Source organism: Mirounga angustirostris, unplaced genomic scaffold (assembly GCF_029215605.1).
Source record: "Mirounga angustirostris isolate CCGP_5_RB_7025 unplaced genomic scaffold, mMirAng1.0.hap1 SCAF_5, whole genome shotgun sequence".
NCBI lineage: Eukaryota > Metazoa > Chordata > Mammalia > Carnivora > Phocidae > Mirounga > Mirounga angustirostris.
Window position 1 is genome coordinate 78,501,845 of NW_026991713.1, and position 27,773 is coordinate 78,529,617.

At 39.3% G+C, this 27,773-nt stretch overlaps 1 protein-coding gene across 11 annotated transcripts in view; it reads right to left on the reverse strand.

Moving 5' to 3' along the window:
* The window catches only part of PPFIBP1 (PPFIA binding protein 1), a 177,914-nt gene that overhangs the window by 22,174 nt on the left and 127,967 nt on the right, over window positions 1-27,773 (reverse strand). For 5 of the 11 annotated variants that reach the window (XM_045873703.3, XM_064591470.1, XM_045873706.3 and 2 more), the window contains 10 exons: window positions 22,635-22,721; window positions 21,212-21,325; window positions 20,209-20,340; window positions 15,195-15,287; window positions 14,785-14,877; window positions 13,188-13,302; window positions 11,283-11,315; window positions 9,894-9,955; window positions 6,618-6,702; window positions 2,938-3,092 (listed from right to left, as the gene is read on the reverse strand). In XM_045873703.3, coding sequence (XP_045729659.1) covers window positions 2,938-3,092; window positions 6,618-6,702; window positions 9,894-9,955; window positions 11,283-11,315; window positions 13,188-13,302; window positions 14,785-14,877; window positions 15,195-15,287; window positions 20,209-20,340; window positions 21,212-21,325; window positions 22,635-22,721 — 969 coding nt within the window. The remainder of the gene's footprint in view (window positions 1-2,937; window positions 3,093-6,617; window positions 6,703-9,893; window positions 9,956-11,282; window positions 11,316-13,187; window positions 13,303-14,784; window positions 14,878-15,194; window positions 15,288-20,208; window positions 20,341-21,211; window positions 21,326-22,634; window positions 22,722-27,773) is intronic. The other 6 variants (XM_045873705.3, XM_045873708.3, XM_045873707.3 and 3 more) reach the window with 6 other exon arrangements.

Consider the following 27,773-nt stretch of genomic DNA (forward strand, 5'->3'; position numbering starts at 1 on the left):
TGAAGTCTATTAAAATAATCTGACTGGGCCCAAGACAGAGTGTCTTGCGTCAAGCTCCATGTCAGCAAACCCAAACTTAGCTAAGTTTCTGTGCTCAGCACTCCCAGAAAAGGCAGGCCTCGGTCAACCAGTCAGCACTTGCCTGCTCTGCGCAAGTTACCTGACCCCCCTCCAAGACTTCCCTTTGCTGTACATAAGGAAAGTAACCCAACTTTAACCAACCAGCAATGCCTATGTAACAGCTGCTGTTCTGTAAACAGGCAGCAAGCACACGCACTGGCTGTCAGATGTTATTTTTCCCTTCAGTATAAATAAAACAATCAGGGGATTTTTTTTTTTTCCCCTCTAAAATATTTATTCCTTAACTAATCCCTTGCCTCTTTCTTCCAACTTTATTGAGATATCACGAACATGCAGTACTGTATAAATTAAAACAAAAAAACAGAAAACACATTTTTTTTTTCCCTTGCGATGAGAACTTTCCGGATCTTCTCTCTTAGCAACTTTCCACCATACCAGACAGCAGGGTTAACCATAGTCATCATGTTGTACCTTATACCCCCAGCACTCGTCTGTCTAATAACTGGAAGTCTGTACCGTTTCACCACCTTCCTCCAATTTCCCCTACCCACTAATTCCTTACGAATGACATCTTGTAGCCCACTCCTACATTGAAGAGAGAAATGTTACTCGTTTCCTCCTTGAATTCATTTTCATTCAATTCAACCTTCATTTTCTCATTAGGTAATTAGAAGGAACAGATATGAAAAGGAAAGATGCCACTTGGTTTCCTCTCACCACCTACAGTAAAATGTTAAAGAAAAGATGAACAGAAGAGGAACTGGAAAACATAAGGGAGCCGAGGTTGTTTAGTTAAAATACAAAAACCACCTTTCCCATTCCTCGTTTCTCTAGACAGCACACTGCACTAAAAGTAAGAAACAGTTTCAGGGCAAAGAGGGAGGTGTGCCTTGGTTAAGACCTCAGGAAGACTTGAGGTAGTGCTGTCTCATTGAAACCTTCAAAAAGATCAACAACTCTGAAAGTAGAGCGATATTCCATGGCAGCCTTACAGAAAACTTAAGATAGGGCAAGGCTAATTGTGAAGATATCTGCGGGTATGCTTTACCTGATGGAGTGGATCGTAAATTGATTCATGAGAAATTCCAAATGAGTAAAATATTACACCATATTAGACCAACAGGGACAGAGACAGCAGAAGGTAGAAGGCCCTTGACCTGTATAGACACTTTTTACAGAAAACAACTCATCTGCAATTACAGGTTCCTTCTCCTGGAAATGGAAAGATGACTCACAGGAAGAACCAAGAGCCCAAAGGACTGGGCCCTGTCAAGGAGCTGGCCACATGGGCCTGGTTGGATTTTGGAACTGCTGTGGACTGATGACACCAGTGTGTCTTCCATTTTCCCTCTTCTTTCTAATGGGAATGCCTAGCAGTTATTATGCCTATCCCACCACTGTATGTCAGGTGTGTAGGGGACAAACATGTCCTGGTTCTTTAAATGGAATGGAGTGCTACTCAAGAAGTCGTGCCCGAGGAGCTGCACCTACATCTTGGCCTGGTCTGGATGACAAGGTCCTGGGATGCTGATGCCTAACTGGAATGAGACCAAGAGGTCTTTGAAGAGGGGATGAGTATATTTTGCATGGGAGAGGGATGTAGATGATTGTAGCCACAGAGTGGAGGGGCAGATTGTACTCTTCGAATATGGTTGCACGGGTATATGCCATCCCACGTGTTCTTCTTTTTTTTTTTTTTAATTTTTTTAAAGATTTTATTTGAGAGAGAGAGACAGTGAGAGAGGGAACACAAGCAGGGGGAGCTGGAGAGGGAGAAGCAGGCTTCCCGCTGAGCAGGGAGCCCGATGCGGGGCTCGATCCCAGGACCCTGGGATCATGACCTGAGCCGAAGGCAGAAGCTTAACGACTGAGCCACCCAGGTGCCCCCCACGTGTTCTTCTTAAATGTGATATTGTTACTCGTCATCAAGAGGTAGGGTCTATGTTTCCTCTCTGTGAATGTGTGTGGATTTGTGACTACAGGAGAAGAGATGTACCATGACTTCTGAGTCGTATCAAAAAGGTGATATAAATTTGCCTAGTCCTCTTCTTGGGATGTTCATCCTTAGGATCTAAACACTATGCTAGGAGAAAGCCAAGCAGTCATGTGTATTTCCAGCCAGGGCCTCAGCTGAGGTCCTGGCCAACAGTAGCCCCAACCATGCGATATACAAATGGGTAGCCTTCAGGTGACTCAAGCCCCCAACCTTTGCGCCATCCTGACCGATGCCCAGTGGAGCGAAGAAGAAATGTTCCTGCTGAGCCTTGCCCAAATCACAGATTTGTTAGCAAAATAAACGTTGTCATTCAAGCCACAAATTTTTGGGGTGGTTGTCAATAGATAATGGAAACAGATTTTGGCACCAGTATGATGTGAAAGAAAAGTAAATGATTTGAAGACTAAATATTCCTGTCCAGTTGCTTTTTTCCCCAAGTCTGAAGAAGTCAGGGAAATTTTACTCCAGCATTTTTCAGAGGCACCATCAGAAGTGACTAAAACCAACCTCTTTATATAATCTCACTTTATCTCCCTTCTTGTATTCTCTATTTATTCTTTAACAATAAAGATTATTATTATGTAGATTGTAATCTATTTAGGATGAAATCTTTCTCCCATGTTTTTCCTGAATAATTTAAGCAATTTTGACATTGCCCAAGGTATTTATTTATTAAAGAGAGGGGGGAAAAAAACACACCTTTCACAAAAAGTCCTATGAGACTCTGAGTCTTGACACAAAAATTGCCAAGACTCAGTCAGTAGTCGCACTGAGAAAAGATCCCATGTCTTTCATGCTGTCAACAGCATTTTAACCTTCAATGACACAGTCTCTTCACTATGAAAAGAGTCTGTAAATACCTCTTCTGGAACACTTGTGTTAAATGGGTCACGACTGGGAGATCCCATGACTGGTGTAGGTGATAGACTTTTCTCCAGGTCACTAAAACCCTGCACATCCAGCAAAGTAGAGATGGAACCGGAAGTGAGCAGATCTTCAAAGTCGTCATCTTGGCCTGGGTAAAGACAAAGCAAAAGGAGGACAACGGCAGCTTTTCATTTACATTTCACTTTTAGAGGAAGAATACCAACTGAATATAAAAATTTTTCTCACCCTCAAAAATCAAAGAGTCAGCTTCTCCTGAAATCCCTAGAAAAATAACAACAGGGCCCCTAGGAAACAACATGTTAAATTATGAGGCCTGAGGCCTGGGGGTGGTATTAATAGATACCATCACAGACTCACAGCATTGAAATTAGAAGTTAATTTAGTCCAACAACCCTCCCTAATTTTGTTTCAGAATTCGGGGCTTTACAAATTTCAGTTCAGAAATAACCAAGCTGGAGAATACCAGTGGTACAATAAACTAATTCTGAATAGCAACACAGTCACCATGAAACAACTCAATATTCACCACTACTGTGTTCTTAAAAAAAAATAACAGAAAGAGGAAAAGAAAAAAAAAAAAAGGCAATCTTTTGATTCCTTAAGATGATCTTTCTGTGCCATTTATTTTAAAGCAGAAAGAATAGCCTTAGGGACAAAGGTAACCACATATCCAGCAATGCGGCCAACTTTGAGAATTTCTTTTACATCTCCAGCAATGAAAAGGATTAGGTGCTGAAAAAACTGCGCCAGATATTCTTTTTTAAAACCAAAAAATGATGCTTAAAACACTATTCTCTGAATAACACAAAATGGCAAATCATATACTCATTTAAAGTTATTAACTAGACTTAGCTTAATTTAGATTTTATTATTTATTCTAATTTCATTAAAATGTAGGTATTATTAGCATTCTCTAAGGACTAAGTAAATATAAATGCTAGTGAGAAATCACTGTTTATAAACTCTTCATTAGAACAGGACATAATTTTCAACAGTGGTTAAAAACTACCTCTTTTTGCTACACATTTTATATGCATTAAAAAAGATGAAAAAATACATGAGGGGTGCCTGGGTATCTCAGTTGGTTAACTGTCTGATTCTTTTTACTTTTTTTTTTTTTTAAGTTTTATTTATTTATTTATTTGAGAGATAGAGCGTGCGCGCACAGGCCAGGGGCAGAGGGAGAGAATCTTCAAGTAGACTCCCAGCTGAGTGCGGAGCCAAGGCAAGGCTTGATCTCACGACACGTAAGACCGTGACCTGAGGGGCACCTGGGTGGTTCAGTCAGTTAAGTGGCTGCCTTCAGCTCAGGTCATGATCCCACAGTCCTGGGATTGAGCCCCGCATCGGGCTCCCTGCTCAGTGGAGAGCCTGCTTCTCCCTCTCCCTCTGCCTGCCGATCTTGCCTATCTGTGCTCTCTATCTCTCTGTCAAATAAATAAACAAAATCTTAAAAAAAAAAAAAGATCATGATCTGAGCTCAAAACCAAGAGTCAGACGCTTAACCAACTGAGCCACCCAGGTGCCCCAAGTGTCCAACTCTTGACCTCAGCTCAGGTCTTGATCTCAGGGTCGTGAGTTCAAGCCCCATGTTGGGCTCCACATTGGGCATGGAGTCTACTTTAAAACAAAAACAGAATAAACAAAAACCCCCCATGAAACTGACAAAAGTGATCACGCCAGTGCAATTATGAACAATATTTACCACTTTTCTCTATTTTCTACATGTTTTGTAATCACAGAAATTAATGTTTTCCCTTGATTTTTAAATATAAGAATTACAATGTTGAGATTCTATAAAATCAAACACTGTTTTAAATGCTATGACTATGTAAAAATTAATTACTTGTGAATTTATAATATTGTCTAAAAAGAGACACTCTCTTGAAGGCATAGAAAATGCTGAGTGATGGGAATTGCTGTCAGAACACTGGTAGAGGTTCATTTGCTTGCTCATTTGGGTATTTACAAAATCTTAACATATGCTAAACCCTGTGGACAATAAGATGAAGATCCATTTTTTTTCCCTCAGAAATCCTCATCCAAAATAGGATTTTCCTTCTTTTTGAACTCATCAAAATTGAAATTCCAAAATCTGAGTATTTCACAAGTACCTTGAAAAGATTTATTACTTTCAGAGCAAATAACCCCACCTATGCACTGCTAATGAACAAGAAAACTTCAAAATTCTCAACAATTTTGTTTTAAATGACTCCCAGGGATTTTCCACATTTGAGGATGGCCAACTGGACCATGCATAGATAAAATAATAATACATCAAAAGGCATGACTATTTTTTTAAGTTTTTAATTCTAATTACAATACAGTGTAATATTAGTTTCAGGCTTACATTATAGTAATTCAACACTTCCAAACATCACCCTGTGCTCATCCCAACAAGTGCACTCCTCAATCCCCATCAAAGCATGATTATTTTTACTTAGATGTCTTATGGTTTTGCCTTTTTTTTTTTTTTTAACTTAACACATTCAAAGCTGAACACAATCCCCCCTTAACCATTTCAATGCTCCCTCACTAGGCTTCTCTATCTTGGTAAGTGGAATCATCATCCACCTGGTTTGCTTTAGTCAAAAATGTCAATCTTGGGTGCCTGGGTGGCTCAGGTGGTTAAGCGGCTGCCTTCAGCTCAGGGCATGATCCCAGGGTTCTGGGATCGAGTCCCGCATCGGGCTCCCTGCTCAGCAGGGAGTCTGCTTCTCCCTCTCCCTCTGCCTGCCTCTCTGCCTACTTGTGCTCTATCTCTGTCAAATAAATAAATAAAATCTTTAAAAAAAAAAAGTCAATCTTTCTTGATTCATTCCTCTTCTTCACTTTCATCTAATTCATCACACCACTGTGTTAATTCAAACACCAAAATATATTTCCAATCAGTACCATCATATCATTCCACTTGGAATCCTGCGAGAGTCTCTTGATTGGCTTCTCTTCCTTCCAGTACTGCTCCCTTCTCCCATTATGGTCCATTTGTTATGTAGATGCCGCGGACTTGTGAAAACCCTTCAGTGGATCCCTCTGGGCTGACAGAGCTGAACGCCTCACATTGCCTGACCTGGCCAACACTAACTTCTAACAGCTCTGCTCATCTCATCTCATTCTCTCCCTGCTCACTACCTTCCGGTCAGTCACAATGGTCTTTTGACTTCTTAAATACACCAAGCCCTTTTTCCCCAAATGCTCTTTTTTTTTTTTAAGATTTTATTTATTTATTTTTGAGAGAGAGAGAGAGAAAGCATGAACAGAAGGGAAGGGTAGAAGGAGAAGCAGACTCTCTGCTGGTCAGGGAGCCCAATGAGGGAACCTGGGATCACGACCTAAGCTGAAGGCTTAACCAGCTGAGCCACCCAGGCGCCCCTCCCCATAGTCTCTTGAACACACTGTTCTTTCTGTCTGGAATGCTATCTCATGAACTCCACACAGAGGTTCTCCCTGACCAACCAATCTACAGTATTCTCATCGGCCTACACACCAAGAAAGTGTGTAGAGAACAGATGCCTAATGATATTGTTGAATGAATGAACGAATGAACTGTCTAATTTGGAATAATGGATAATCCAGGAAAATGAAACCAAATGTTAAAGTTCACAGCCGCTTAAAATCCAGTAAAGTAGAAAAACCTATAGAGCTACACTACCTTTTTTACCTTGGGGCAGTACCACCGTATCTTGCATTTTCTTGTACCTATTCAGGCACTGTCGAAGATCTTCTATTTTCCGATCCTATTAATAAAATAAATTGTCACCTTTAAATTATGACTTTAAACAGTAAAAGTAACTGCAACACAAAGAATAGGGAGACATGAATTATTTACATTATTCAAGGAATACTTCTAAACTTTAGTAGAACTGGTAATATCTAGAATAGTTTTCCTACGTACATCAGAGATAGAGAAAAAGTACCTCTAAATTTAGAGATCCTATCCTTCAGCTGCCATCTTTAAAAAACAAAAACAAAACAAGGTAATAAGATACAAAACAAAACAAAAAACCAAGAAAAAAATCAACTTTAATTATTCTCCTCTCCAACTTATGGGGCAGGTCTTGAAAGAAAGATTTATACCTATTGTCTTTATCAGCTGTCATCAATCACAATCTGGTTTTTCTCTCCTCAAAACACTCAGCTAAAGCTTCATCAGTTAGTCATCACAGACTTTCTATTTATTAAAAATAAAGAGAACTTTTCATCCTTTTTCTAATTTGACCTCTGGTACTTGATTGACCCCACTCTTTCCTTCTTTTCGTTTTTCTTTCCACTCTTTCTTTTCTTCTATTCTGATTTCTTAATTCCTTGACCAGATAGATAGTCTACTTCCACTATCCCCACTATCTACCCAGCCCAGACTATAAAATGTTAGTGCTTTAAGATTTTGTCCTTTACCCTCACTCTGGTGGATTCTAAAAATGGGTTCCCTAGCTCTCCCCTCACTGGTTTTGGGCCTGGACATGTGACTTGCTTTAGCCAAAGAGGTATCAACAAATGTAGTGCAAGTAAAGGCTTGAAAGGTCTTTGCACATAAGGGCTTGCCCTCTCTCTCTGCTCTAGGAAACCTTGTGAGCACTATGTGAAGAAGCACAGACTAGTCTACTAGAAGATGAGAGATCATTTGGAGAAGAGACACCCCAGATGGGACCAACCTACGCAAGTCTGTTAATCTAGACATGTGAGTCACACCATCCTAGACCATCCAGCCCCATCCCACCCACCAGCTAACTGTAGAGATCAGCAAAGCCAGCCCAGACCAGAAGAACCACGTAGCCAACCATCAGAAGAATGAGAAATAATAAATGTGATTTGTCATGGAGCAAAAGCTAATTTATGTATCAACTACAGTTTAGTCCCCGAAAATCTACAATTCTGTATTTCTCCTAAAATTGATGGGGTTCATTCCCTACCCAATCTATAATTATACATTAATCCCAAAATTTAGATTCACTTTTCAACTTTCTATGAGAAATCGCCTTTTAAATGTCCCATGAGCACATCGAAGTGAATGTCTCTAAAATTAAGCTCATTATTTGCCCCTGTTACTTGAGCCTCTGCTTAGATTCCCTTAACTCTTTGAGGGCACTATCATTCACCTTGTTACTCAAACTAGAAACTTACTCTCAAATCCAAAAAAATTTTTTTAAAAGATTTTATTTATTTGAGACAGAGAGAGAGTGAGAGTGAGAGAGGACGAGCAAGGGAAAGGGGCAGAGGGAGAGGGAGAGGAGAAGCAGGCTTCCCGCTGAGCAGGGAGCCCGATGTAGGGCTCGATCCCAGGACTCTGGGATCATGACCTGAGCCGAAGGCAGATGCTTAACCAACTGAACCACCCAGGAGCCCTCAAATCCAAAATTTTTTAAAAAAATCTTGTCAACCTGTGTAAATATCAGCTTCATATACCCCTCCACCTTATCTCATTCTGAACTTTCCCAGCATGCACTGGGCTGTTCTGAGCCTAGGTTTTTGAGACATGGTTTGGCTCGTAGATACTTTCCTTAGAAGCTTTCATTTTCCTGATGAACAACTCTTGCTTTTCCTCAGATTTTGCTCAAACATGGCCTCTTCGAAGCCTTCTGGAACTACTAAAAACTTATGTCACCCTTGGTGCTCCTAAAGCCGTTTGAACATCTAGTAAGCCCTCGGTCAACATTGGGAGATTTGTTTGTTACTGATGCTTTTTGAGAGAGAGAAATTAAAACTAAATGAATTTCAGTGATTATTTTTAAAAAGTAAAAGCTATGGGGGCACCTAGGGGGCTCAGTCAGTTATGCGTCTGCCTTCGGCTCAGGTCATGATCCCAGAGTCCTGGGATCAAGCCCTGCATCAGGCTCCCTGCTCTCGGTCTCTCTCTCAAATAAATAAATGAAATCTTAAAAAAAAAAAAAAAAAAAAGTAAAAGCTACGTGGGCCCCTTGCTAATTAATAACTTTCCTTTTTTTATTCCACAGTGGGAAAGACTAGCAAAAAGAAACCTATATATGGGTAGGCGGATGGGACAATGAGTTTATTTCCTAATAAAGAGCAAATAAAGAGAATGAAAGGCAAAAATATATAGACAAGTAAAACAGAGAAGACAAGAATTAGAGAAAGAAACAGGATGAGAGAAAAAGATCAAGACAAAGTTCTTTGGCATTTGCTTTTTTTTTTTTTACTTCCTTGAAATGACCCTTTTCTTGGGAAAATGCCTTCTTGTTCTATTCATTAAGTAACATGAGGTAGGAATAGTTCTGATGACAGGAGCTGAACATGACTGCTGATGCCAGCTGGATATATGGCTGATCAGGTAGGCCGTGAAGAAACACCTTGCTTTAGAGGTCACTGTTTCCCTGCTCTAAGCAGAATGAAGCAACTGGAGTGAAGAACCTGGAGACCTTGGCGTTTGGCCAACGTAGCTAAAACAGAGCCTAGGGCCATATGTGATTTCCCAGTGCCCATACCTCTGTTCTCCTAGCTCACCTCTCAGGAGAACAGAGACAATGCCTGATGTGAAAGAATCCAGGAGTGTGAAGGAGATAATAGGAATAACATCAACCCCATCATGAAGCTGAGGTCGTCAAGGGCAACCCCTTTCAGAGTTCATGTTGGCCCAGAATGCATGCCCTATGGATGGTATCCTTTCTCTCATTTCCCACCTGAATATAAAGAAATGATCTGAGGGCTTGTACATTTTTCCAGATTCATGGGGAGGAGGGGGAGGCAGTTCTCAGTGGAGCCAATGCTGCTGGTCCCCATTCTACACACAGTCACAATGACAACTGCCACCACCGAGAGCGGGCACACGAGGGCAGAAAGGGAGAATGCTTGTCCCTCCACCTCAGTAGGGTGTAGGGTATGTTCTTCCAAACTGACATATCTCCAAAAAACGCAGGGAATGATCAAAATGGTGGTACACATCCACATAAATACTTTAATTTCATCTAGATACCTTTTCTTCATTTGCTGCCATCAAAGACTCCACAGCCTTTTTCATTTTTTGCACTTCAATATCTGAAAATATCACAACATCACATCAGAAGTCAGTTTCGTTAATGTGTGTGACAATAACAAGAGGCTGAGTCTGCAGACTGAAATGTTTTAAGGAAACGTTTACCATCCATATCCTCTTTTGGGGAAAATCTGAAAAATGAACACTTTCCATATCACCTGAATGGTCATCACTCCAGAAAGTAAACAGTAAGGGAGAGAGCTAACTACCCTCTCTTGAGGCAACAACAAAATCTTCATGAGAACACTGAAAGTGAAATTTCAGTGCCATAACCACGAAAACACGGACTTTTCAAAAAAAAGAAAAAAAAAAAAAACCTAGAGAGCAGTGGGGGAAAGCAATGAAGAGTGTACATGATGATATAAGCAGAGAAAATGATACTCAGTTTTAACCAAGATGGAGACATGAATGGCAAGAGCCTGATGGAATGTGGCATTTATAGGAGTAGTCATGCTAAGAAGCTGGTTGTAGGTTCCATACAGAAGGATAATAAGTACTTTGCTTCATCTATAAACATCATCTCCAACACTTTTAAAATGTAAAGCCAAAGTAAGGTAAAATGTGATTTTTGCTTAAAATTTGACAAATACAAAAGCACATTACTTTAATAATAAAAGAACCAATATTTTAAGATGTAACATCCAACCTAAAATGAAATCACAAATTTAAAAAACTCAAGCTAAGGTTACCTGCTTCTGAGGGAAAAAAAAACAAACAAAAAACTACTACTTAAGATAATTTTTAAAATAGTGGTGCATTGCTCACCACTGATATAACATTTTCAATTAAGGTATATTCTGTAGAAACTGCCTTTTTTTTTTGGTGCCAAATTCTCTTGACTTAAGAATTCAATATCTGGAGGGAAGAACCTATTAATTAAGGACTTATCTTTACGATATTATATAATCTGGGTTCTGTTAATCAGCCTGGGTACAATCTCTTTTGTAACACTGAGAGGGTGTGTCTAATTCCTAACAGATAGATATCAGTGAAAAAGTGGGCTACAAGACATTGAAAAGTAACTTTCTCTTCTGACCCTCTGTCTCCTGAACTACAAAGAAAATGCTTCTCACTTCCACTACTCTGAGTGCTCTGTTGTATCCTGTGGAGCCAAAGGGCTGAATCAGAAAATTAGCAAAATGACCTTCTACTCTTTGTTTTTATTGTTTTGTACACTCTATTTTGTACACTCTGAAGAAATGGAGAGCTTATCGATGAAGCAACTTCACATCTTTGGTGAGAGAAATGTTTTAAAACACATGCAAAGAACAGTCCAAGTAGTACTTTTGGTGAATGTAAAGGCTGATGGAAATACACCAAAAACCTTACTTTTGTCTTTGAGCTTCTTTTTAAAATTTTCATCTGTGCAGGAAAACCCATCGAATTGGAAGTTAGTATATACTTACAACAATAAATATTTTAAAAGCAATATTATTTAGTCTTTAACCTAAAATAAAGAAACTCTAACCCTATAAAAACTGAATATTAAACACTATTTTGTGACTTTAGGAATAGTACTACAATACACTATGCTCTGTGTAAGGTTAGAAAGAGAATATCATTCATCCAAAGACCTAAATTTGAGCTCCTACCTCTTTCACTTCATCTTTGTGAACCTTGATTTTCTTGTATATTAAAATTAGATCTATGGAGTACAAGCACTCCTTATGCTCTACGTGGTGAAAATACCGTTAGTGATGATTTGGTTGTTCTTACATTTCTGTTACAGCTCAACACATGGCCTTCCTGAACGTGCCCAGCACACTGCTTAGGACACATGAAACTCACCACTCAAATTCAACGACACTGACACAGTGTATCCCCCGTTTAATGAGATGAGTCCACTAATCACACAGTTAGATGTTTTGCCAACATCAGATTGCCATGAACTTTCTAAACATTGCTCTCGACCCTTGTATTTATCTGGCTGTGCGTTGGTGACAAGCAGTTCACAGACCAGTGTCCATCTTTGGGCACCACTAATCTACCACATCCTCTGGCCACAAGTCCGATAATTCCATTTTATTCTTAAAACCCCAAAACACGACCTAACTGTGGATGTCCTTTAAAAACACACAATTCTAAGGGTGCCTGACTGGCTCAGTTGGTACAGTATGTGATTTTTGATCTCAGGGTGGTGAGTTCAAGCCCCACGTTGAATGTAGAGCTTACTTAAACAAAAAAACACACAACAACAATTCTATATATGCCAAAATACACAAAGGAAAAAAAAATCCATTTCCTTCAATGGTTGATGACTTGAGCTTTCTGATCCATAGGGAATTGCAACTACAGGGATATAAAGCCAGGGTTTTCTAGAGCCAAGAAAGACATCACAGGTAACCTAATTCAACCCCTTCACTGTTCAGACTGTGAGGTTACCAATGTTCACATGATATATAAAAGTGTACTAAAGCTACACTAAATGGAATTTTTTGTTTCAAAAGAATCAGAAGCTGCTTTGGTAGCTTGCATGCCACAGTGATTTATAATAGCAAGGAAAGGTTAAACCGAACCTAGTGTTGTCAGGTGTTACGTGCATTTATATTTCCAAATATAACATAAAAAACACATTCCATTCAAGTTATTTTCTATCAAGTATGACGTACATTAAAAATTACAGTCCATACAATATTCAAAACAAACCTCCTCAATTACGAGAAAAATTTTTGATAAATTCACACACGTTTTCAAAAAACAGAATTAGCCTATTTTTGCTTTCTAGCAGGTCGAGGGCTCAATCCATTATAAGAAATTTTCATTGATTTTCCAAAGATGCAAAGTCTTTTCCTCTCTTCTCTCAAGAGGAAAGGTTTCTAAATCTCTTACTTCGTGCTGTTTCACGTTCAGTTCAGAGGGAAATAATCCTGGGACATAATAATCATTCCTTTTAATGTTCTCTGTCACTCCCTTGTACCACGATCTGAACAAGAACTCTCTTGGGAGAATTTACAACTTAGTAATCTAAAATAAACACCCGATAAAGTACAGAGTTGCCCTTCTCCAGCTGCTGAAGAGGAAGCTAATAGATCCCCAGGCATAGGAAAGAGTCTCCGAGGAGTCTCTGCTGTCCTGGGCTTAGCTGATGTCTGCTAGCCTTCCCCCTTCTCTGAAATGACACATGGCTAACACTGGGCTCTTTTGCAGATGTAAAAGATGTAAAGGAGTAAGGGAGAGAGGGTTGCATAGGAAGGATTCTAACAAAGAGAACAAATGTCAAATGTATGTACCCACCTCGATCAAGAATTTCCACCCCTTCTCCTTTCATCTTGCACACCAATTTTTCTTGTAGCCTTTTTACTTCAGATTCCTTCTCCTCCAGTTGCTCTTTTAAAGATGCCAGTTCGTCCTACAAACGATAAATTCATTTCAAAACAGCAGATTATGACTAAAAGAGGCTATTCAGGGAGCATGTTAACTCTTAAATCAATAATTAGTTTTTGGGGAATGAAACAAAAAACGATAGGAATCTAGATGCAGACTTCAGAAACCAGACAGTGGCAATGGGAAGCAGGAAGCAAGACAATTAATGAAGGTCAATGTATAATAATTCTGGCATAGTGTTTCAAGTTTCTTTGTGACCGAATTAAAACAAAATCTTTTCAAGTATAATTAGGACCAGGGTAGCCCTAAGGTTTAAATCTTATGTTAAATAAAATCTCCCCAAGTTAATCAAGGATGATAATCAAATTAGACACTTAGTGTCCTAAAAGCAAAATAAAACGCAAATTGGAAAATATGTATTAAGACTTGACTGAGATTTATTTAGTATTTCAAGATGGCACTCATGTTCCCTGGACAAGGCAGAGCTTAATTAATGGGTAAAGTAGCAGGTGATGAACAATGTTAGGCAAATCATGGGACTAAGTAATTCATCCTTATCACCAAAATAAAAGAACAGAGGCTCCTACAAGAATGGAAAAAAAGATTTAACAAACAGATTTGAACCCCCCCCCCTTCTTTTTTACTACCTAGCTATTAAAGATTCCAGTCCAGTGTTCTATTTACTAATGTTTTAATTTTCAGTTTAATTTTGGTGAAGAATTAGCTTTAGCACTGAAATTTTGCTGGCTGTATTTACACAGAAAATAAAGCTATGCAGTGCTAATAAATGTACTTTTATATTTGATAAACATTTTATTTTCAGTCTCTAAATGTATGTATTATGTTAGTACTATGAGAAGATCTCCAATGAAACAAGAAAGCTGGCCCTATACTTTTTACTTATGATAGGCGTGGATCCCAAGTACAGGGAATTTTTTTTCAGTAGCACTGGCAAGAAGCTTCTTTTTTTTTTAAAGGTTTTATTTATTTATTTGACAGAGACACAGCAAGAGAGGGAACAAAGCGGGGGAAGCGGGAGAGGGAGAAGCAGGCTTTCCGCTGAGCAGGGAGCCCGATGCGGGGCTCGATTCCAGGACCCTGGGATCATGACCTGAGCCGAAGGCAGACGCCTAACGACTGAGCCACCCAGGCGCCCCGCAAGAAGCTTCTTTTAAGCAGTAATTTCAACTCACTGCCATGATATAGTTTTTTTTCCCCCACAGGTGGCATTTTTGCAACTATTTTACCATATGCTTGGGTCTCAGATACTCTAAGAGGGTGAGATCTAATTTATTAATGAATACTTTTATTATTTTTCATTAATTATTTAATATGTTTCTGAAAACAGGGATCTCACTGTCCCTTTCATCAGCTTTAAATGTATTTTTAAAAAATAGATGACACACACACGATGAATGCACATGCTACTAAAAACACTATCACGGCAAAACAGCACAAGCCAGAAAGCAAACAGGCCCAGGACCCCAGTACCCAAAGTCTACTACACCTTCAGTGACTCCCATTTTTGCTCCATCCGCTGCTTTTCATACTGCATCTGACCCACCTTGATTTTCATGCTAGAAAGTTTGGCCATTAAAGACTGGTAGAGAGACAGAGGTGTGAAAGAAACCACAGATAGAAAAAGACAAGCCTAAATATCCAAGAAAATAGTATCGGTTTATAAAGGAGGTTAGGTTAACTAAGAGAAATAACAGGTTATATTTTACTAGACTAGTTAAAGCCCCGATTTTTATTCAGAATAGTGGTGTCCAAATTCAAGAAGGTCTCCAGCTTGGGGGAAAATTTCATTCACTTGTAAAATACCTTCTTTATCATCTATTGAGTTGAAAACTTATATTATCGATCATAGATAAGTGAGTCATGTGTTTACAAATTTTTGCCTTTGAGAAAACTTACTTTAGTTGATTTCAGCTTTTTTTCATACTGAAGTTTTTCATTGTCCATTTCACTGACTCTTAACCTCAAATCATTGATCTCTTGCATTAGCCCCTGTCAAAGAAGAAACAATGAAATACATTAGGAAAGTGGCAACACACCTATCTATGCCAAAATAGCAGCTTGGAGATATGAAGTCGACAGTGTCTAAGTTCAAGTTGTACGAATTGGATCAGACAAATGGAAATAAACGTGTATCTCCCTGAGACCCAAAGCATCTTTCTAGTTAAAACACTAAATTCTCAATGCCTCTGGCCCACAATGATGGGATTATGGAAATAAAAGGTAATTTTTAAAAATTTAAATTAATTAACATATAATGTATTATTAGTTTCAGAGGTAGAGGTCAGTGATTCATCAGTCTTATGTAACACCCAGTGCTCATTACATCATATGCCCTCCTTAATGCCCATCACCCTATTACCCCATCCCCCCACCCACCACCCCTCCAGCAACCCTCAGTTTGTTTCCTATGATTAAGAGTTAAAAGGTGACTTTCAATTTTGATTAAGAAAGGTAGCTAATCATGTACCATCAATCATCAGCTATTCCTGGACTAAAAATCACCATATAGATTCCATCTTTTAAAATTAACTAGAAAAATTTTCTTTAGTAAAGCCATCTACTTTTAGGGCCTTTTCAGTGATATGTGGATTATTTATGAAAAACATTTTTATGATTTCTTCCTTTGTCTAACAAAAATATAGATTGTTCATCAACCCAGTCTGGGAGAATGGAATGGAATTTAAATCTTTTTTTGTTTTTTTGAAATGTGAATCTTTTAAACCAAGGATTCTCAACTTGAAGGTGGATGACGGCCCTGTAATTTACAAATACATTGTCATAATATAATGTTATATTTAGAATAGGAAAAGGAAAATAATCTTAAGGTTTTCATAATACAAATACAGCCAGATGCTTTTCCTACTTCCACTTTAAAAAAAAAAATAATTTGCTTGTAAAACTTGTCTAAGTGTTTTGAGAAATAGTAACATATTTCTGTCCAGAGCCCAGACAGTAGGAAAAGGGAATCAGAATGCCACACAATACCAACTTCAAATATTGTGGAGAGGATTTATTTTTTACTACAAGCCATCAAGACCCCACCAAAGGTTAATGTGTTTTTATTCCTCATTTTTACAAGTCCTCTATTCCTGAGCCGCAACTTAACAGATGACAGAATTATACAAAAATGCCACAAAAAAGAAACAAACAACACTAGAAGAAATAAACCTTTCTTACTAAACTTCTATGCGTAATGATTCACACATAGGGAAAGGGATGCCTTTCCTAATTATATAATTACTTAACAGTAGTGTATCATAATTACTCATTAGTTATAATTATTTTCTTTTTTTTTCTAAAGAGCACACACATGTGCATGCACGTGGCGAGAGGCAGAAGGAGAGAATTTTCAAGCAGACTCCCCGCTGAGCACGGAGCCTTAGGCGAGGCTCCATGAGCTCCTGACCTGAGCCAAAATTGAGTCAGAGGCTTAACCGACTGGGCCATCCAGGCACCCCTATTATAATTGTTATTAACACAGCGTCTCAGTAAAGGAATATCTATTTTCCTTTGAGGTCAGGAACTGTTTAACATCATTTAATAACATTCTAGACGTGTTCAGAATTCAAGTCTAAGGAAAAAGTCAGTTTCTCCTGTTTATTTACCTTCCATTTATTAATCATCCTTGCATACTATGAATTCTTAGTGATCTTCCTTCATCTGCCTGGTCTTTTTAATATATATCTTTCCACTTTCTCATGGCTAGCAGCTTTGAATTCCTATTTGGTATTGTTTTATTTTACCACTTTTTTTAGAAATAGTTACAATTTGCAGGGGCGCCTGGGTGGCTCAGTCAGTTAAGCGACTGCCTTTGGCTCAGGTCATGATCTCAGGGTCCTGGGATCGAGCCCCGCATCGGGCTCCCTGCTCAGAGGGAAGCCTGCTTCTCCCTTTCCCACTCCCACTGCTTGTGTTCCCTCTCTCGCTGTCTTTCTCTCTGTCAAATAAATAAATAAAATAAAAATAGTATTAAAAAAAAGAAATAGTTACAATTTGCAAAAAACAAGTAATTGAAGAAAACAGAATTATAAATTGAAATAATTTTTCTCTTAAAGAAAAAAAAGCCCTACCCAAATATCCCTTGTGGCAACACTGTAACTATGAATGTAAATCTCCAACCTGAAAAAAGTCCTGTTTTCCCCTAATAACTCAAGCTGGAAAATCTGAAAATAGCTCCTTGATACAAAACTTTAAAAAAAATGGAATTCAAATTATTTCTAACTAATTTCTTATCAGAATTTCAGTTCTTTTTAAAAAGAAAATCCCTGTTACTGTTCCCTTTTCCTTCTCAGAGAAACTCAGGCTCTACAGAAAACTCAATTTCTGGCATCTGTACTCTTACCAGAAGGGGGCACTGTTGAATAATGCTAAGCATCTTCTATCAGCCATTCCTGGGACAGGCAAGTCTTCAAAATTCCAGGATTTCAAGGTTTTTACCCCTAATCTTTAGGAAGTGCCTATATTTCTTCTCCATTCCAATATTTTCTTAGAAATTAATCTCCAAATAATCTAAAGTTCTAAGACAAAGAATTTTGGATTCATGAAACAGCCAGGGAAACTTTTTTTAAAAAGGAGGCTCCAGACCCAACAAGGGGCTTGAACTCATGACCCTGAGATCAAGAGTTGCATGCTCTACTGACTGAGCAAGGCAGGCACCCCCCCCAAACATTTTATTTTTATTAAGGGAACAAGAATAGGAAAATGAGCATATTCAATTCAGTTTTAATTTTGAGGACTGTTTTATTTATTGTCATATGTAACAAAGTTGATCAGATTATAGTTTATAATCTCTCGGTATGCATATTATTTTTTACCAATAGTACTGAATATTTATTAGAAAATTATCAAGGATTGAGTTTATTGAAAGTTTGATGACAGGATCACTTTGCTTATGATTGAAAATGCATGAGTGAAGCAAGGAAGCACCAGAAAAAAAAGTTTTATAAAAAAAAATGCAGACAGAGGTGCCTGGGTGGCTCAGTCAGTTAAGCCTCTGACTTGCTCTTCGGCTCAGAGTCATGGGATAGAGTCCCATGACAGAGTCCATGCTCAGCGCAGAGTCTCTTGAGATTCTCTCTTCCCTTCTCCCTCTGCCCATCCTCCCACTCACGCGAGTGCACTCTTTTTCTCTCTCTCTCAAATAAATAAATAACATCTTTTTTAAAAACACAGACAAACTCAAGAGATGTAAATATTGCTCTGGAGTCTTACAAAAAAATCATAACGCATCCACTTCGATTTAGTCCCATTGTTTGGTTAACATCTTGGATCCAAATTAACCAGTTCTGCAGGTTAAGACTCCCCCTAAATTTTATGCATACAATGGAAAAGGCCAACTCTGGACCTGAATACTGTAACTTCTTTCCCTGCACCAGAGTAAGCTCCACAGCATGTTGTCCAACTGTTGACTGAATTCTATCGCAACTGTGGGGTCAGGGAACGAGAGAGAGGAAAAAGAGGAAAATATCCAAACAGATTTTTCAAGAAAGCACAAAAGGGACAATTTTAGAGAAATTGGGTAACTTTCTAAGTTCTGTTTTAAGAGCTCTAGTCTCAATCAAGTGAGAAACATGCTCATATAGGTGACTGACAAAGAGCTTTAGAAGATTAAACGTGAACTAAGTCAGGGATTTCCTTTTGCTGCTGAGGAAGTAATACATATGCCGAGACTTTCCATTAGAGCTCCGTCTTTGGCAGGAAATTTAATTTTGAAAACAGCAATGGAGTTAATCTCACTAAATCCAGTCTACGTAGGACTTGCATACAGTGGAGAACATATGTAATGTATCTCGTATCATGATGGTACAGAGTTGGCTTGAAATGAAAATAGAGGGGGAAAATACTTAAATGATTTATTCTCCTCTCCCCTTCCTTGTACCCACTTTCTAATACAGTATGAGAACTCTCCATATGCCAACCGAGGAAACAAAAGAGAGAAAAAAGAAGAGACACCCCTAGGAGATAACAAAGTCCTGCAGCTCTTCATATTTCTTTCCAAATAAACATTTCAAATGGATAGGCTCTCTTTCCCCAACAACAAATAATAAGCAAATAAAAGACCCGGATTAACAATAAAACAGTACAAAGAACAAAGCATGGTTAACCACAGAAATGGGTACTTTTCACAAAAGTATAGTGAGCTTTATTTATTTGGAATGATTTATGTGTGGAATAGACCAAAAGTAGAAGGCCAAATGAAATAAACTCTAAAAATCTGATTTTTATGATTATATAATGAAAGCATGTTCTCTGTACGCATTTTAAAACCTACTTATTATATAGCAAATAATCAGTATAACTTAAAGAGAGCTATTAGTAAAGTGATACACTTAAACCCATTATTTTCATAATGAAGAAAACCACTATAGATGGACAGAAGGACAGACAGATGAATAGAGAGAAGCTGCAAATGTCATAAAGTTGAAAGTTATTTCTAAAGACTAATGAAAGGATTAATATTTCACATCAACAGGGGCGCCTGGGTGGCTCAGTCATTAAGCGTCTGCCTTTGGCTCAGGTCATGGTCCCAGGGTCCTGGGATCAGGCCCTGCGTCGGGCTCCCTGCTCAGCGGGAAGCCTGCTTCTCCCTTTCCCACTCCCCCTGCTTGTGTTCCCTCTCTTGCTGTGCCTCTCTCTGTCAAATAAATAAATAAAATCTTTAAAAAAAAAAAAAATTTCACATCAACAGTCTCACAATAAATATTTCCATGAGCATTTAGTGATAGTCAATGTAAAAAAAGTCAATGTAATTAAAGATTATTCTTAAAAAGAAGCACGGATGAACGAGAGCATGTAGTAATTAGCTGCCTCTCCCTCACGCCTACAAGGAATTTCAACTTGCTCTGGAAATATGTGTATGACATATACACACACACACGCATATGTATATAAAGCGGGGGTTGTCACTTACCTCGGTGTCTCTGAACCTATCTTCATAATCCAATCTGTCCTTCTCTACAGCTGTCAGTTTTAGCTTCAAGTTAGATATTTCAGCCATCAGATCCAACTTCTGAGTTTCTAAGGATGTCCTACTCAGAAGCTCCTGTTACAATTTAAGAAATACACTCAAAAGTTGTTTTATTATAAACAGACACATACGGATGTGTCTCACAACTGCAAAGCAGTAACTATCAAGTCAAGAATGTGGTAAAGATTAATCACTAGACAGATAAAATTTGAAAAAATTATTTGCTTCAGTTAACCTTCATTGAGAACTAAATGTACGCTTGCTTACTGGGGAGACGTACATTATATAGATACACACATATATATAAACCTGAAATGCTGCTAAGCCTGAAGAGAACACTGATGATGACATGTTTTAAGTGGCTCGATCCTCAAAATAACCTTATAAAGTGGAAACTCCTAAAGATAACTCACGAATTATCCTTGTTCAACAAATGAGGAAGGTGAGGAACAGAGAGGTTAAGAACTTGCCAAAAGTCATATAGCAAGGAAATGGCAGAGTGAGGACTCAAACTGAAACAGCCTCCCTCCAGTGCGTACCCTATCCACTATATTATAGGTCCTCTCGTCCACGAGCACCATGTGTGTGTGTACATTACAAGTTTGGTTTTTTTTTTTTTTCCCAGTAGAAGTCATATATGGTACTTATCTTTTTTCTTAATCATAAAATATATGCTCGTGTTTGGGGGTTAGGAAACCATATCAAAGTTTAAAGAAGAACATTAAAATTACCTACAGTACTATCAATATTTTATTCCAGATTCTAATTACTTTCTATTGTGTGCATGTGTTTTGAGACCCTGCTACTCTAGGTTTTTGCTTAAAATATGCCAGTCTAGGTGAATCATGAACTTTATTCCTGCATCAGAGTGAACACGACATACAAATGCAGCACTTCAAACAGGTCAGCAAGAAAATTCCACCTCAGTGCAGGCTTCTGAACATACCTGCTGCAGCATTTCTTCTGTAGCATTCAGCTTTTCCCTGTGCTCTTCAAGACAAAACTCCAAATCTCGAATCTTCTCTCCTTGAGCCTCTACCTGGTCTGTTAACACACTTACCTGTATTAAGAGCAAAATATGCAATAGATTAGGAAGAATTTGGGTCCCACTACAAACTTTTATTTCTCTAAATAGAACAAAAACTGGAATGATGTCATTCCCCATTTGGTTGTAAAGAAAAGAAATGCTGTGGGTAAGACAGCAGTCCTTCACAATCCTATTTAAGTGATGCTTATGGATCTGAGGCCTCCAATTTTTAAGGTGTTTAGGGCTGACTGGGGATATGCAATACCTTGTATTTATAGGTTAACATCATTTCAACCATTATATGCAAGAGAGCATGTGCACAGATCATCCTTTTTGGGGGGAATGGGATGGGAGTGGGAAGTAGTATTAGAGATTAAGAGAGGAAATGGAGTTATGTTTGAAAGAGAAGCTGTCAAGGACTATTCAAGTCTGATACTTCATGAAGAATAAAGAAAAGGACCCAGGGAATTCAAATTCCATGAGATCTTTCCTGATTACATTATCCACAAGTGTGTTCAAATCTAAGATGTAACTCAAAGATCCACAAGGAGACACTGGATTAGTCTTTTATCCTTGGTGCTTATTGAAAATGTGAGTCGGGGTGCCTGGGTGGCTCAGTCAGTTAAGCGTCTGCCTTCGGCTCAGGTCACGATCCCAGGGTCCTGGGATCGAGCCCCGCATCGGGCTCCCTGCTCCGCGGAGAGCCTGCTTCTCCCTCTCCCCCTGCTTGTGTTCCCTCTCTCGCGCTCTCTCTCTGTCAAATAAATAAATAAAGTCTTAAAAAAAAAAAAAAAGAAAACGTGGGTTTTTCCCCAATGATCACCAGTCTAGTAAATCTACTGCAATTTAGTTAGCTCAAAATACCAAAATAAAAATATTTGTCATGCATTTAAAACATTATGAAGAGGAAAACTCAAATTTAGCCATTAAACCAGACTCCATTACTCACTCATGTTCTGTTTGGCTCATGGTATCATTTTTAAAGTTGAAAAATTAAATATATTCAGATTCAGAAATATTCAGGTTTATGAATATCTATAGTATAAAATTGCAATTTGTGCTGTATATTAAAAAAAATCAGATCAAATAAGATGACAGATCAGATCAGAAAATCAGCTTAGATGACACTGTGTCTGTCATCAGAGAGTCCAGGCTGCTCACTCTAGACAGGGTAAGCATACCCTTGTGCTGCCACAGTCCCCACCACTCCCTATTGTGTACAGATGGCCTACGCACTTATTTCTATTAGTGGCTCCTAGAAGCATCTGAATATGCCATCCCAATTTAAAGTGGCCTTTGTGAATATGTCATGAAGAAAGAACAGCATTTTAAAATCACTTGCCTGAAGAACGAGAGATTCTTTATCATTTTCTAAACGTGCTAGCCTTTCTTGATACACCTCTCCATTCCCGGGCAGGTGTCCATTTGTCTGAAAAGATGAAGTAGTATGAGAAGACATCCAAATGGCCAACAGACACATGAAAAAGTGCTCAACATCACTCGGCATCAGGGAAATCCAAATCAAAACCTCAATGAGATACCACCTCACACCAGTCAGAATGGCTAAAATTAACAAGTCAGGAAATGACAGATGCTGGCGGGGATGCGGAGAAAGGGGAACCCTCCTACACTGTTGGTGGGAATGCAAGCTGGTGCAGCCACTCTGGAAAACCGTATGGAGGTTCCTCAAAAAGTTGAAAATAGAGCTACCATATGATCCAGCAATTGCACTACTGGGTATTTACCCCAAAGATACAAAAGTAGGGATCCGAAAGGGTATGTGCATCCTGATGTTTATAGCAGCAATGTCCACAATAGCCAAGCTGTGGAAAGAGCCAAGATGTCCATCGACAGATGAATGGATAAAGATGTGGTATATATATACAATGGAATATTATGCAGCCATCAAAAGGAATGAGATCTTGCCAGTTGCAACGACATGGATGGAACTGGAGGGTGTTTTGCTGAGCGAAATAAGTCAAACAGAGAAAGACATGTATCATATGACCCCACTGATATGAGGAATTCTTAATCTCAGGAAACTGAGGGTTGCTGGAGTGGGGGGTGGGGTGGGAGGGATGGGGTGACTGGGTGATAGACACTGGGGAGGGTATGTGCTCTGGTAAGCACTGTGAATTGTGCAAGACTGTTGAATCTCAGATCTGTACCTCTGAAACAAATAATGCAATATATGTTAAGAAAAAAAAAAAGAAGAAGAAGAAGGTAGCAGGAGGGAAAGAATGAAGGGGGGGAAATTGGAGGGGTAGACAAACCATGAGAGACGATGGACTCTGAAAAACAAACTGAGGGCTCTAGAGGGGAGGGGGGTGGGAGGATGGGTTAGCCTGGTGATGGGTATTGAGGAGGGCACGTTCTGCATGGAGCACTGGGTGTTATGCACACACAATGAATCATGGAACACTACATCTAAAACTAATGATGTAATGTAAAACTAATGATGTAATAACAATAAAAAAATTTTTTAAAAAAAGATGAAGTAGTATGGGTAAGGCTTCACTCTCTTTAAAACTGAAACTACTGTGGGCAAATAAAATGGCATATTTTTTTTTCCCCCAGAATCTTGCAGTGGATTTTCTTTTCTTTTCTTAAATTTTATTTTATTATGTTACGTTAGTCACCATACAACACATCACTGCATCAAAAACTGGTGATGTATTGTGTGATGGCATACGTTTTTAATCCAAGGAACCTGAATGGAATTCAGCCCAGCTCTTGCTGCCACTAATCGAAAATATGAGACTGCAACTTGGTTCATTTACCTCAAAATAGGTAAAACAGGCATGCTACGCATTTAGGCATGTTATCACCAAGCCAGACAACTTCTCATCAAGCAGAAAATCATGACCTAAAAGGAACAGTGGTTACTAACATTCATTGGCCGTGGATGCACAGCCGGGTCACGCCAAGTTTTGCGAGTGTGTGCTCAGGCACAAAATCCCTAATTACCCCCTGAATGCTCAGTGCTACTAATTCTGAGTGGGGACAGTGGGAATGTCCTGAGATGCCCTTACGTCCCTCCCCTCTCCTCCCAAGTTTCAAATCCAGGACTGCAAATGCCTGCATCGGGGATGCGGGGCAGCTCACACCAGCTTCTTCCCTGCTACTCAGGACCAAATCACAGGGCAAGTCTTCCCTTTGTCTTTGAAGCCTTTCTTTCTTGCCCTGGAAGCTTAGGAATCAGTCCACAATGACGTCCCCCCCGCAGCACTGACTAGCCCTCCTCATGGGCACTTTATCAGGTCCCATCCTGACTTGACTAACTTCTTGTGAGTTTGCTCCATTCTATAATGTTATGCCAAGCTCCTGCACAGAGCCTGGAAACAGGTGTCATCCTGCAACCACAGCACTAGCCCGGTGCTCTGCTTAGACTCGTGCTCTCTTTCTTCCCCTCCCTCTGGCCCCGCACCTTTTAATCAGATTCGGACATGTTTATGCACGGTAAAATGCCGAAGGAAGCACAGATTGGGAAAGCGAGTCACATTTTTTCCCCTCAGCTGTCTCATATATAAAAGTCATTAAGGAGACACATGAAAAGGCTCAGAGAGAGCAGACAGCATAAAAACGTCACTTTGAAATATAGCAGTATATGTGGTATGTCCCTTGTTATCTCATTTAAATAGTTCATAATCATATAATGGGTAATCCCAATAGAATTTCCTGATTCCTCCTTCAAATACAACAGAAATAAAAGCCAGTGGAGCTCAAACTGGTTAGATGGGGCCATCCAGAGTTCAATCAAAAAAGCAAATAACTTCAGGGGCGCCTGGGTGGCTCAGTCGGTTAAGCGTTTGCCTTCGGCTCAGGTCATGATCCCAGGGTCCTGGGGTTGAGCCCCTCACTGGGCTCCCTGCTCAGTGGTGAGCCTGCTTCTCCCTCTCCTCCCTGCTCATGCTCTCTCTCGCTATCTCTGTCTGTCTGTCTCTCTCAAATAAATAAAATCTTAAAAAAAAAAAAAAAAGGCAATAACTTCAGGTTTTAAAACCAGAGAAACACACTCATCCTTACCGCCCAGGACATGGCAGATGTGACATCTATTATTCCAGAAATAACTGGTATTATTATTCTACCTTTCCAAATAATGCAGTTTCCCATATAAATTCTGGGAATAACAAAAGGCATGTGTTGAGAAGAAAACACACACACACACACACTCACGTGAGCTTTAACGCAAAAGGAAATTTCAGGATGTTGCTTCTAAAAATTCAGATGCACTGGATATATTCCCCATGAAGCCACAAAAGAATTAGAATCTAACTGAGGAAGGAAGCCTGCAACGTGTATTTAGAGTGGATAAAGTTTTTAACATCAGCTGCTTGACCACATACCTGCACATTTACCACAGCATAATTCTGTTCATATTGTAAAGTAAAGTACCCAGAATTAAATTACAAATACTAGGAGGAGTTGGATAGAGTGGCCTGAAAGACTTCCAACACTGGGGACTACCATGAAAATGAAATTTATGTAACTTCTTGAGGACAGTTTTTTGGAACAGAGCCAGGATGTACAATACATGTTCTCAATCTAAGGAAGTGCTCAGACTGGCCCTATACAGCTTTAAATTCCTCATTCTGATTATGAAGGTTAGCATGCATCTGCTTTTAAAGCCCCACATAAGCGAAGTTTTATAAACATATATTTCTTTTTTTTTTTTTTTAAGATTTTATTTATTTATTTGACAGAGAGACACAGCGAGAGAGGGAACACAAGCAGGGGGAGTGGGAGAGGGAGAAACAGGTTTCCCGCCGAGCAGGGAGCCCAATGCGGGGCTCGATCCCAGGACCCTGGGACCATGACCCGAGCCGAAGGCAGACGCTTAACAACTGAGCCACCCAGGCGCCCCTAAACATATATTTCATTAGGTAGAAAAAAAAAGGTTTCTGTTCACTGAGGATAAAAAGCAAAAGTTGTTATTTCTTCTGACTGAAGGAAATTATAGAAAGATTAGAAGTGTTGCTATAGCAAGTTCTAGAAGGGTTTCACGAAGCTACTGCACATGATATGGAAATCAGATGTCCCAAAATCAGTATCACAAAATGATCTTAAAATCAAAATACTAAAAATTGACTCACAATGAGCATGCTCACACTTCTCAAGACTAGTGATATTTATGAGAGCTCATAATGCTTGAGCAAATTTTTTTTTTTTTAAACACCACAGGTCACCATTGCAAAATAAAGCAAAAGTTAAGAGGCACCAGTGGAGTAGTTAAATACTTTTAAAGTAGTGTGTTGACTTATTCAAGCAGGTAAAGGTCTAGTCTCTTCACACATTTATTTGTATTTCTGCCAATTCTGTTACCTTTGCCTTAAAAATATTAGCGAGAGGTAAATGACATGAGGCAAATACCCTACCACCTCTATTTTTCCTCCAACTCCCATGCTTTACCTACCAGACCACTCAAAACCTCCCCAGACATGGCGTGCTCTCTAAATTCTATTCTTTCTGCATGGACAGTATTTCCCGCCCTTTCCTCATCCTTCCTCATCCTTGAAGTCCAGCTCAATCCGGGCTTGGTCTGTGAAGTCTTCCTTGAATTACCCGTTCACTCATATGCCAGCTAGAGATTCCGGATGAACGCTCATCACGGCAGGCATCACAATGAACGAATTAGGTTAGACTTGGCTACATATATATTCCTCTCGTCCAACAAACTGTCTTCTTAGTGAGTAGGTTTGCCTTTGCATCTGACACACAGTTGAGTTCGAACCAAATGACTGCAGAATGAACAATGAATGATAGTGTTCAATAAACGCTGGATGAATACAAGATGAATGCTTGGTTGTAACTTGGCCCTCTTGCTTCTCAGCAAGACTTTTATTCATGTTTTCCCTACAACCTGACACGTACTCAGTGGTTGACCTCAAGCCTGTAGTCCCTCTTCCTACCATGTTTAGGAGGTGTTCTCAGAGCCTTTTTAATGGACTATACTTGAGACTACCTTGCATGAACTCCCTTATGTACTATCTTCTCCAAAGCACAGTAAATATCCCCTGACGTCCTCCTCCTCTTTCCTCCTGCCAATCTTGGGGAAATTGAGTCTAAACTCCTTCTAAAAGCTCATTATTCCATATAACCTTTGGAACCTTGATTTCCTGCTTCCCTTATAATTATCACCTCTACCCTTACCATTCTCAATTTCTTCCTCCTAATGAACTTTCTTCCATTCCCCTCTCCAAAATCTACTCCAAGGCTCTGTGTCCACCACTATATTCACCGCCCCCCCCCCCCGTTCCTCTCTGCCTCTACAAATCCATTTTTCACAGCCAGTTCCCACCTCCCCTTCTTGTGCCATATTCCCTTTTCTCCCTACACTGGCTTCCGTTCTGTGTCTTGTCTTATTCTTCATCATTTAGCTTTTCATCATATTCTGCCATGGATGGCTTACTAGTGATCTTATGAGAGTTGGTCACTTATTCTTCGTAATGGTCCCTCAGGGCAAAACTATCTTACATTTCTC